The following is a 13,117-nucleotide window of genomic DNA, read 5'->3' on the forward strand; positions in this document are numbered from 1 at the left end:
AGCATGAGGTCCAACTCAAATTCATCTTGTTCAACCTTGCGGCCCCACCGTGCCTCCTCATGTGAATCCTTGGGTAACACAGAAGAAGCGGGTGGGAGGGTGCGTGAGGCTGAATCATCCCATGGAACGAGGGCGATTCACAAGCGAAGTGTCTTGAGACTCATGCCCTCGCAGTGAGGGCAGTCTGTGGCCCAGACAGTGAATGCAGCTCTCATGCTGGTCTGACGGTGGAATGTACCTCTCGCACAAGAAACACTTACGGAACGACATCTTTAAAAAGACACGAACATGTAAGCGACCCTTTTAGATATCTAAATTATATATATATATATATATATATATATATATATATATATATATATATGTTACACACAATATACAATTGCTTGTAAGGATACACAGCTCCTGCCAAAGCGCTGTGGGGAATCATTATGCTGAGGCCTGTTCACCAGCGAAGCATCAAGCGGCAAGGCGGAGTGATGCTCGCTGGAGCTCTGCAGGGGAGCGGAGAGTCTTGCCATGAAGACTCCGCCCACTGACTCGTGTATATCAATGGCGAAAGGTAGAGGGCTCCTAGACGAGATGAACTGCTGTCATGCAGGAAGAAATTCTGAGGAAATGGTGTTTGTGCACTTGTTTTTATAGCAGTCAGCTTCGCACCAAAACAGGCGGGGCTCAAACACCATAGCCAATATTAGAATATTGGCGTTATTGTAGAGAGGTTTCAGCTAGGTCATGTAATCGGTCTGTTATCCAAATTCGAAGCTCTGCCCCTAGTGGCCGAAGCTGGAAGTGTTGCTGAGCTCCAGTTTTCAGAGTTGTAAAATTAATTGTTTTTAATTGTCAGTGATGTAACAGTCAACAGGAATGCATATTTTATGAACTATATGCCCTAACCCAAACCCCAATCCTAAACCTAATCATCAGTGGATTAAAAGTGGGAGAGAAAATGCAACCCATGAATCACGCTCATCATTTATTATATGAATGAATGACATTGGGATAACATGAATTAACAACTTTTTCATAAACTTTTGGAGTCTATGAGAGCTCAACTGCATGCAAAAAAAGGACATCCCAAATACTAAATCTTCTTCTTTTGGCTGCTCCTGTTAGGGGTCGCTACAGCAGACCATCCGTGATCCACATATTTGACTTGGCACAGGTTTTACGTCAGATGCCCTTTGTAATGAGTGGCTGCTGGCAATGATGAAGACGATGGAGTGAAGAACCCAAGTGCAATTTTATTTACAATGGTGAAATCCAAAAAATCCTAACTATAAACATGAAACATAAACATGAACTTGAATAGACTTGACTAAAACTTGACATAAACCTGACTTGATATGGAACGAACATTATCAAACATAATACCTGACAAGGGACAATGGAAAACATGAGGGCTTAAATACTAGACATGGGAGAACACATGACAAAGATGACCAATGAACAAACAGAACTCTAAACAAGATAATCAAACAATGAACCAATGAAAACAAGACACATGAACACGGAGGGAAAACAGGACATCACATGACTAGGGAACACATGACATGAAACAGGAACTAGAATACAAAATAAAAGACATGATATACATGAACACACACATTAAACATTACAACCTTCCTGATGCAAAATAAAAGCATTTTCACTAGTGGACCCTACTATATGTAGAGCCATTCACAAAGCCATCACAGAGGTTGCCGAGGCTAAACTGGGGGGGACATGCTAAAAACAGCTCAGCTCTTGACCTCCCACTGCAGCCTACAACAAGTCTTCCTTTGACTAAAAGCTTTAGTGGGTTGCCATTCAAGGCTGCTGCACCATCTATTTGGTGCAAATTGCCACAGAGTTGGATTTTTTTGGTGTTCCGCTAATTTACTTCAAACTGGGTAAAATAAGTCCAGTTTGGGCTGATTAAATAAGTCAAGCGGTGAATGCACGTTTGGCCACACACTTCGCAGATCCTCAGCTTTTTTCTCCCTACAAGTAACTTATGGTTCTGAGTGCTCTCCTGCCTATTAAAAGAAACTGCCTAAGAAAGAAACGGGTCTTGTGTTTGCTGTGGTCAGACTGCCATGCAGATAGTTAAGTCATTCAAATGGACCTCCAACAGTTAGCTGTTCTGCAGCTACCTCAGCAAGTGAGTTCAAATATTCCCTTACCTTTGCTTAATAACCACATAAATTAATACAGTTTGCTCTCGAAACCACACATTGGATAAATTATGTTCCTATTACTGTTTTTTGTTTTTTTCCTGACCATAAGTTAGGTCAAAAAAAGTTGGTATTCTCTTCAAAATATAAGCAGCACTGCAATGTTATTGTCTCTGGAAGAATTTCTTAACATAAGCACAAAACAATGAGACACCATTGCCATAACTCTGGAATGTAGCGAATATGTTTATATATATATATATATATATATATATATATATATATATATATATATATATATATATATATATATATATATATATTTATTTATTTGTTTGTTTGTTTTCTTCTCTCCAGGGCACACGTCTGTTTTAAGCTTTCATCAGCATAATCATGTCAAAAATAAGCACCACCCACACCAGTGTTACCAAGCAATAACAAACTAATAATGCATAATACATTAATTTGCAGATGCATATTATGACACATAATTTAATTAATGTCCGCACGTCAGCTTTAAAACGAATTAAATGTTTTAATTTTGTAGACTGAGTTACCATCAGAAGAATCAACAGATGTTGGGAATAAAATATCAGGACTAAGAAGCCAAACACAACTTCAAATAGAAAAAGAAAAAGGATGCTGGATTAGAAACCAACATAATAAAAACAGTGTGTGTTTGTGTATGTCTGAAGTGAGTTTGTGTGCCTTCTTTGAAATCCATTTTGTGTTCAAAAGGCTTGTGTCTCTGATTGTCATGATTAGTTCGAAGTCCCATAGTCTCCCTTGTCATCTGTGACTAATGAACTTAAATTGATAAGAAATTGATCAGGCTTGCCCTAACCAGGCTGTTGTGATTCTTATCCATATGCTATCAATTATGTTATCCTCCTGTCATTTACAGAATTACTCATATCCTCGTCCATTGATTGGGTGAACGGAACTGTAAACCACAGAAGCCCAATATCCTAGTACTAAATTTGACTGAAGTTTCATATGAGGCAGAAATCATCTAAAGATTCATTAACTGATCTGGAGATACAAGAGACGGGATTCATGCTCTTGTGCTTTGTGTCAGTTAGAATGTGCTTAAGATGAAACATTGGTTTGATGGTGTATTAAAGGGGCGTGCTGCATATCATTTTAGTTTTGCTATTCTAAAGGAAGAGGTGGTTTATGTTTGAGATACAGGAGGAAATGAGTTACTGATCTCTTATTGCTCACTTGACTGTGATCATTCTACACTTCATGCCACATATACAAAGTTTTATTCCGTTTGCAAAAGGATTACAGACAGAAACAAATGTGCTTTTGTGTTGCATATCTTTAGGTAAATAATGAATAAATCATGACGGCATATACAGATGAAGCTCAAGCCATTATTATCTGAGCGTTTCATTGCAGTATGTGGTCCTTGCCATCCCCGACACTTGAAGAGTGCTTGATAGCTTTACTCTCTCTGTGCTATATAGCATAGTGTCATTCCCACATTTGTAATAAAACAGGCCATTCATCAAGTTTGTAATCAGTAAATTATCTGAGAAAACAGTAGGTGTTAACATCATAATTTAGACAAGAGCATTATTAGCAGTATTACTGGATGATAAATGCAACCTATTTTAGATTCTCATTTTACAATTCAGCTGTACGTTATTCTGAAATGAAAAATTTACAATATACAAATTACACAGTTGTAATATGGAAGGTTCTCATGAAACCTGTCTAAAAATAATAATAAAAAATAAAAAAAATAAAAACCTATTTTACTCAAAAATTAAAAGAAACAAATAAGAAATCAGATTTTGCAAACAGAAAAGGAAACCTGAGTCGTTAAGATTACTTTATACTGTGACATTATTTTCATGACATTTATGCAAATTTTACCCCACAAATCCCATTAACACAATTCAAAATAGATGGTCATTATGATATTCTCAATACAGCAACGTGATTTATTTTATTTTATTTTATTTATTTTTTTTATTTTTATTTTTATTTTTTTTTATTGTAAAGTATTGGTACTGCCTTTCACTTTAGCTTATTTTAATGTAAAAATTAAAATTAAAATTACAGCAGCATCTGTTTACAGTAGTACGGTAAATAAAATGACTGTGTTAAGGTAATGAGTAATGTTTATTATTATTATTATTATTATTATTATTAAAAATGACCAGGACATTTTCTTGACATGTTACATTAGAAAAAGCTGTACAGTGCACACCTAAAAGGAATAGTTCACCCAAAAATGAAAATTATTTAATCATTTACTCACCCTCATGCCATCCCAGATGTGTATGACTTTATTTCTACTGTAGAACACAATTTAAGATTTTTATACGAATATCTCAGCTCTGTAGCACAATGCAAGTGAATGAGTGCCAAAATGTTGATGCTAAAAAAAGCACATAAAGTCAGCATAAAAGTATTCCATTTGACTCCAGTGGTTAAATCCATATCATCAGAAGCGATATGATAGGTGTGAGTGAGAAACAGATCAATATTTAAGTCAATTTGTGCTTGAAATTATTTTCCCTGCCCAGTAGGGGGCGGGTGCATGAATAATGTGAATCACCAAAAACACAAGAAGAAGAATGTGAAGGTGAAAGCTAAAGTGGAGATCGACTGAGCAGGGAGGAGAATATATAGTAAAAATGGACTTAAATATTGATCTGATTCTCACCCACATCTATCATGTCACTCCTGAAGACACTGGTTTAACCACTGGAGTCATATGGATTACTTTTATGTGATTTTTGGAGCTTCAACATTTTGGCACTCATCACTTGTGTTGTATGGACCAAAATAACTGAGATATTCTTCTAAAAATCTTAATTTATGTTCTTCTGAAGAAAGAAAGTCATACACATCTGGAGTGGCATGTTCGAGGGTGCGTAAATGAGGAGAGAATTTGCATTTTATGTGAAATATCCCTTTAAATTCAGTAATAGCACATAAAATACAATTTCCTTGTATCGAAAAGGACGTGAAACACTTATCCAGCTTGAATGTGTATGTGTATGTGTTTGAGAGAGAGAGAGAGAGAGAGAGAGAGAGAGAGAGAGAGAGAGAGAGAGAGAGATTGCCATCAACTGGATTCATTACTGCAATCCCACCCATAGGTTCCAAAGGGAAAGGGCGTTCTGTGCATTTGGAATAAACAATCAGATGTAACTAAATATGGCAGAGGAATCTGACATCCATCGAGAATAAGTGTAACATCTCCGGTTCGGAAACAACAGTGAGAGGAGTTGTAAGACAGGGAAGTCCAGTGCACTCCGGTAACTGGGGGAAGGACGCGCGGAACTCGATAGCGCATCAGCCGGACTGAAGCAGCAGCGCTCGGGCAAATAATGTTGCGCAGACACTTCAAATCATCACCAGGATCAAGCACTCGGCAGAATGTCGCTTTTTAGACCGTCCGGACTGAAGGACCATCAGGCTGACCCTCCTCATTTGGAGGGTAGACTGTTAGGGTTGTGGAATCATTTTGTAATTTAATTTGATTTGTATTTATTTATTTATTTTTTATTCCGAGAACTCACACTGGAGGGGAGTTTTAAATGCTGCATGGAGGGATGGAAGCATCTTCTAAAAAGGTGAGGATTTAACAACGAAAATCATAATATGTTGACAGTAAATGGTTTTAAAATGTGCCGATTTAAGAATTAAACACATTGTGCGCTTGCAAGAAACTTCCTGTATAACGGCTGCTATGTTGCGCTGAAAAGTTCTGCCATACAACGGATTTTCTCTCAGACAACGGATCCTTCTAATTTCCGCAGATTGGAGAATGAGAAAATGCTGGAGGAGAATATTTTAGAAGCGTGTTTGTAATAGTGAGATATCCAGCATTTTTATTACAAGACCACTGTTCATATCAACTGCTTGTTCGACACACAACATTTATCAGATTTATTTAGGGTAATTATCTCAACAAAATCAGAAAAGATACAATATCGGCCTGTATTATGGACTAAACACAGAATTTATATTTGAAATGTTAGTCTTTATTCTCTTATTAGTTTAACAATTACATTTCAGTGTAGCAAATCATTAACTAAATGCTGAAACCCATGGCCTTCCGTATTAAATTTAACCTTGGTAAAATATTTCTGTCCATGATTTGCTCCGAATAGTTAGTACTGATAAAAATAAAAATAATAAAAATAAAAAATAAATACAAATAAAAAAAATAAAAAAAAACTATGCTTGCTGAGATTTTTACTATAAAGGACAATAACAGCATTTTAGGAATTGTAAAAGGAATTGTAAACTTGCAATGAAATTATGGGGATATATGAATAATAACAATGGTAATAATGTTTATATAGATAAATATCAGTAAAAATGTCTATGACAAAAAAATTATATATATATATATATATATATATATATATATTTGTGAAATTTGCACATCCAGTGCCACAAGTTAGCAATATTCATGCTATCAGGCGGACATTATTTTTTTATTCATGATTACATAACATGTTACATGATGAACATCCTTTATCATTCAACAATGTGCTGTGCTGACTAAAGTCTGTCCATTAAAGACATAGCTGCTAAAATGAGACACATTTAATGTGATGGTTCATACAGGTGCCAATGTCTCACTGACTGTAAGATTGTTCACATTCTGTACCCTTATGCAGGGCTGTGTTTCCTTCCCTTTCAAACTCATTGATTTAATAAAGCAGTTCTCACTGTCCCCAGGTTCAGAATCATTATTACTGAGAGAGGGAGAAGTCTGTGTCGGAACATTGGAGAACAGACCTGTCCATCATCGTGGCATTTGACAGATTAAACACCTCAGTGCCCTTTACAAGTCTGAGAGCACAGAGATGCTGATGTCGCCAGTCATCACTCTTTCCTTGCGGAGAGGAAGATGACTGGCAGTGTAGTGATCTTGTTTTATTACCGGCTGCTCTTTTATTTTCCTACCTCTTCTCTTCTTTCTTATTGTCTTTCAACCACATACATTTAAATTCAACTGTCCATTATATTTTAGATCATTATAATTATATTATAGTTTCAGTTAAAACAGAGGGTGGTTATTTCCGTTTACTGTTATCTTGATTCAGAGCCGTAATTACCATAGACACTGGGGGAGACATTTCCCCCCAACATTTAAATTAATGGTCGATCAATATGGGTTTTATAATGATCGATGTTTAAAAGGATAGTTTGACCAAAAATTAAAATTCTGTCCTATTTTACTCACCCATATGTCATTAAAAATCTGTTTGATTTTCTTTCTTCCATAGAACACAGAATGATTGTTATGGACTGACAGCCTCAGTCTCTATTCGCTTTCAATGAAAGTGAATGGTGACTAAGAATATCATTCTGCCTAACATCTGCTTTTGTGTTCCATGTAAGAGAGAAATTCTTATGGGTTTGGAACAACATGAGGGTTAGTAAATGATGATAGAGTTTTCATTTTTGGTGAATTATCCCTTTTAACTTTTACATGTGAAACATTTAGTTACATCTTTGTCGTGGTTATGAAATCCTCATATTTCAATAGCTTGAATAGCTGTTCTCTCCCAGAAACTCACACATTTTGAATATTGAATATAAAAATAGATACTAAGAGATAAGTTATTAAAATAACTTCTCATCTATTTGTATTTTCTGTTAAAATAGGTAAGTGGATCAAAATGCTACTTGTGAGGGAGGTTGTGCCTTTCAGAGATCGTCCAGTTGCGACGAGAGAGAAGGTCGTCTCCAATGAACCCTCCACATTTGCTGCTTTGGCCGACACACTTTGAAATTGCCCCTCCATGAACTCAGAGTGACAATGTGATGAGCTTTGCTATCATTCCCAGACCGAATATGGATGGAGGAATGAGAAGGAGTAGCACGAGTTAATGAGACTATTGCTCTTGTGTTGGGGAGCTTAGGACAGGCAATTACAGGAGGATTACCCGCTGACTTCAACATAGCATACTCTCCACCGAGGCAAGCTTCAAGATCCGTTAAGAACTCCATTGTGGTGGATTTTATTGGATTTTTTCCCCTTTTTTAATTACCTTGCAGTAATTGTATTTGCGAAGCTTTCTCTGTCTTACAAAATGGAGGTACAAATCCGAATATGGAATAAAGACTTGCCAACTTTGTTCAGCCCATGGATACCGATACTGCTTGGTCTTCACATGCATTTCTCACGAGCCACAACCTGTCCCGAGGAGTGTCGGTGTGACAGGACCTTTGTTTACTGTAATGAGAGGAGTCTTACATCTGTGCCTCTGGGGCTAGGAGAGGGTTATAAAACCCTCTACCTCCATAACAATCAAATCAACAATGCTGGATTTCCCCTTGAAATGCACAACGTTGCCTCAGTGGAGACTGTGTATCTCTATGGCAACCAACTTGATGAATTTCCTGTCAATCTTCCCAAAAACGTGCGGGTGCTCCACCTGCAGGAGAATAACATTCAGACGGTGTCCCAGGCTGCACTCGCACAGCTGCTACGCCTGGAGGAGCTCTATCTGGATGACAACTCAATTTCTACTGTGGGTGTCGAGGAGGGGGCCTTCAGGGAGGCCATCAGTCTCAAAACCCTTTTCCTTACCAAGAACCACCTGAGCAGCGTACCTATAGGGCTCCCAGAGGAACTGCGAGAGCTGCGGCTGGATGAGAACCGCATAGCACTTATAGCCGAGGATGCATTTGAGAATGTGACGGGGCTAGAACGCCTCCTTCTGGATGGGAACCTTCTCACAGATGAGGGTATCGCCCCAGGGGCGTTCCGGACTTTGGCTAACCTTAAAATCTTGTCAATTGCTCGCAATTCCCTCACGGTTCCTCCTCCTAATCTACCGACTGAGTTTTTGGTCAAGCTCAACTTGCAGGATAATCAGATGAATGAGATTCCTTTGACAGCCTTTCATGGGCTCCATCACTTGGAGAGATTGGATATTTCCAACAACCAGCTGCAGTCTCTCAAACAGGGGGTCTTTGACAGCCTCCGCAGCCTGAGACAGCTCACTGTTCGAAACAACCTTTGGCTCTGTGACTGCAACATTAAATGGGTCATACTGTGGTTAAAGTCCCTGCCAGCTACCCTCAATGTCCGTGGATTCATGTGCCAGAAACCAGAGATGGTACGTGGCATGGTAATCAGAGAGCTAACCCTGGAGCTCATCCAGTGTCCTAACAGCACAGCCACAGTCCCACAATTCACACAGCATCCCACACTGCTCTCTTCCTCCACCGCTGAGTCAGTCACTCAAATGGCCTTCACACCCCCACGCTCCTTGCCTACACCCACCCCTCCACCATGTGCACTTCCCCTACCAACTGAAGGCAGAGACAATGAACAGAGGACAAATTCCCCTGACAGCCCTAGACAGGAATCCCTACGCGTTTCCTTTGTGGTGCTGAACAGTTCATGTATTCAGGTAAGCTGGGTATCGATGTTCACTGTTACAGCCTATAAGGTGACATGGGTCAAGCTGGGTCACAGTTTGCTTACTGGCCCAATGCAGGAGACAGTGGTAGAGGGGGTGCATCTGGGAATCGTGCTGGCAAACCTGGAGCCCAAATCCACCTATCGTATTTGTGTGGATCCGCTAAATGCTTTCAATAATTACCTCCAAGGAGATAATACAATTTGCTCAGAGGTGACGATGAAGTCCACTTCCTTTCAATCCAATGACAATGCCACTGGGCCTGAGCAGGCTACCCAGCAGGACCCCAGCTCACCTCTCCTACTGGCTAGTCTGATTGGTGGGGTGGTGCTAGTGGTCCTGGTGCTACTCTTGAGCATATTTTGCTGGCACATGCACAAGAAAGGAAGGTCAGACTCATCCAAATGGAAATACAGCCGAGGCAGAAGAAAAGATGACTACTGCGAAGCAGGGACAAAAAAGGATAACTCCATTCTGGAGATGACTGAGACGAGCTTTCAGATAGTTTCTTTGAATAACGAACAACTCCTCAAAGGGGAATTCTGTATTCAACCAATTTACACCCCTAATGGGGGTGTTGGATTCAGAGACTCTCAAAGGAGAAACAATAGCACAGCATACTGTAAGAGCAGTGTTCCAGAGTCTGATCCATGCCATAAATGATGATTTTAAACAGATTACATCCTTTGTATCTAGATCAGACGTAAACACACTGTATTGGATATATATTTCAAAAAGACTGTACAATCTGTAATTTATACTCTGAACAATGATATTGCCTTCCTTTTATATCCCTTAGTAAAAGACAAATTGATTTATGAATTGTTACTTTGTCGTGTTGTGTTACTAAAGCAAAAGCAACCTTTTACTATCTAAGCTCATGAAGCCGCATGGATATTGTTAGTGAATCTGAAACGGATTACAATGTTAAAGGGATAGTTCACCCAAAAATTACAATTTTGTCATAATTTACTCAACCTCATGTGCTTCGAAATCTGTATGACTTTCTTCTGCCAAACACACACACACACACACATACACACACACACACAAACAATTTTATTATGGTAGCCTCAGACACCATTCACTCTCATTGTATGGAAAAAGATGCAATGAAAGTGAATGATGGCTGAGACTAACAAGCTGCCTAACATCTATTTTTGTGTCCCATCGAAGAAAGGAAAGTAATACAGATTTTGTTGAGTAAATGATAACAGAATTTTCCTTTTTGGATGAATTATACCTTTTAAACACAAATCAACATGAAGTGCCCTGTGTTTTTGAATATTTACTCATAATTTTTAAAGTGGAATCGTGGTGTGGAAAGGCAGAACAGTTCGAATTTAAGCATAATGACGAGTAAGCAGTGTGCTGTGTTCTTTTATATTCCCCCATATCCTCTCAACATCACCACAAGGTGGCATCTGTTCTCATTCCCAGTATTTTTCTCGATTCCTAAGACACATTTCATGAAACAGTCACCATTTTCTTAAAACTCTAAAATACAGTTTCAACACTGCACACCAATATGCATAAAATTGCACATAAAAATAAAAGATTTTACTCAAAAACATATTATCTTATGTTAAAAATAAACATTTACTACAAATAACACACTAACTCTTGCACTGTTCATAACGCATCAGTGGGATCAATTCAAATCACTACTACAAAAACCTATATAAACCAGGGATAATTTTTCAGGTCAATCTCTATATTAACACAGTATGTGCAGTTATAGCACATACTGCAATACTAAATAAAATGTGGAAATGTTCAAAAAGTTTATTTGAGAATAAGCCTACATTACAGTACTATAAAGTGATTCTGGGAGAAAATCACTTCCAAAAAGAAATTCAGTGACTCTAAACATCTGTAACATTATTATTATTATTATTATTATTATTATTTCAAAGTACAGAGAAATCAGCATAAATTAAGGAATATAATATACTGTAAAACTGTTAGTAAGAGTTGGTACAAAACATCATACTACTCTGCATTGTAAGATGCTCCTTAGCTCTGCAGAAATACAGTACATTATAGTAGAACAAGTATTGTCAGGTTACAGTAGACAAAGAAGACATCCATTTCCACAAATTATCAGAGCAAGTGTAATGTATGTGATACAGCCCTGTCGGTTACCTACTTGTCTACAATAAGTTTCAGTTACTGTAGCTACCTGATTTCTTGTTAGAAGGTTTATGTAAATCAACGATAGATGTAACCATAAAACGAGTTTAGCTGGATTTGTTCCCCAGCATTGTTGTTCCATGCACAAGAACAGTCCACTAGAATTCTGTAGAACAAATATCATCAGGGACAACTGTTCATCTGCCCCTTCATCTTTGTTTTCCTCTCTGTGTCTGTCTGCTGTCTCTTTGCATTCCATATCTTCATACAATTTGAGAATCAATTTTCTAAAGCACACAATCACCTGTGGCCATTTTTATTTATCCTGATATTCTGACTGGTGAGTAAACAATTTTGCTACTTTGTGGTGGTTAAACATGGATAAATGTGTGTTAGCTGAGATCAGGCATTGATGCCTTAATTTATTTGAGTGCTTGTGCTTTCTGAATGAGAACATGGTTAAACCTGTGCAAAATTATGGCTCAGTTTTGTGTAGAGTATTGGAGAAAATATTAAACAAACTGGAACGTGTGAAAAAAGGTGAATTGTGTTTATAGTTTTGAGAAATGTGTCTGTTTCAAGAGTTGATGTAATTAGGGGAATTGAAATTTGAAAACTCAAGCAACACACTGATTCAGCATCTTACATATTTACTTATGAGTTCAGTTCACAAAAACTGAACACAGACAGTTCCTGCCAAATATCTGAAAATAAACAATGGTTGGCACAGGAATTAGATATGAGGAAGTTAATATCTTGCATTTATGTTTGCAACATCAGGGCTGATTTATTTAGCCATTTTCTGTACCTTCTTGCACAGAGGCATAAAACCCCCTAATGTTTCACTCTCACATTGATTAAGAAGTTCTGCCCATGATAAGCAAAATATCTTCAATGCAAAATATTTAGCCTGTATATGGTCTGAAATGGTCTTGTTCATTGTTAGCATAAGGATTACATTTGAGCTTGATTAAATACAGAAAAGAACTTTTCAAAAAAATATGTAATGTGTAATGGGCCTCATAATTCCTTTAAAATATTTAAGGCGCTGAATGCAATAATTTTCTGAATAAAGGCTTTAAATGCGAAAAAGGCCCAAAATGTGATAATTTTGGGTTTTAATAGTTACATGCATCTTCACACAGTACAAGATAAACATTGTCTCTACATTGCTAGCAATTCGCCTGTTTCAGTCATCTTTTCTTTCTTTTCTGTGCTCTCCCAAAGAAAAGACGAATATAATTAGAATTTCTTTTCATCTCTCATGTATCTGTAAAAAGACTTGACTGTGTCAGCTGGATAGCAAAAAGAAAATACACAACATTATTTACTGCCCTCAAGTTGTCCCTCACTGAGATTTTTCCCCTAATAGATCTCTTAACAGAATCTTTTTTTCAAGAATCCTAACACTGCTCT

General features: G+C 37.7%; 1 protein-coding gene across 2 annotated transcripts; it reads left to right on the top strand.

Annotated features, from left to right (window-relative positions):
- The first annotated feature begins 5,247 nt into the window (after nt 1-5,247).
- On the top strand, nt 5,248-10,370 carry LOC127454777 (leucine-rich repeat transmembrane protein FLRT2-like). 2 transcript variants are annotated; one of them, XM_051722185.1, is made up of 2 exons: nt 5,248-5,752; nt 6,870-10,370. In XM_051722185.1, the coding sequence occupies exon 2, from the start codon at nt 8,231-8,233 to the stop codon at nt 10,229-10,231; it is 2,001 nt and encodes a 666-aa protein (XP_051578145.1). In that variant the 5' UTR covers nt 5,248-5,752; nt 6,870-8,230; the 3' UTR covers nt 10,232-10,370. The 2 variants fall into 2 exon arrangements, with proteins under 2 accessions (XP_051578145.1, XP_051578144.1); XM_051722184.1 differs by having other exon boundaries at nt 7,803-10,370.
- Nucleotides 10,371-13,117: the final 2,747 nt, after the last annotated feature.

Source organism: Myxocyprinus asiaticus, chromosome 17, assembly GCF_019703515.2.
Source record: "Myxocyprinus asiaticus isolate MX2 ecotype Aquarium Trade chromosome 17, UBuf_Myxa_2, whole genome shotgun sequence".
Taxonomy (NCBI): domain Eukaryota; kingdom Metazoa; phylum Chordata; class Actinopteri; order Cypriniformes; family Catostomidae; genus Myxocyprinus; species Myxocyprinus asiaticus.

Excerpts from the sequence above, each read along its gene's own strand:
- LOC127454777 (XM_051722185.1), top strand. The coding sequence starts at position 8,231 with ATGGAGGTACAAATCCGAATATGGAATAAAGACTTGCCAACTTTGTTC.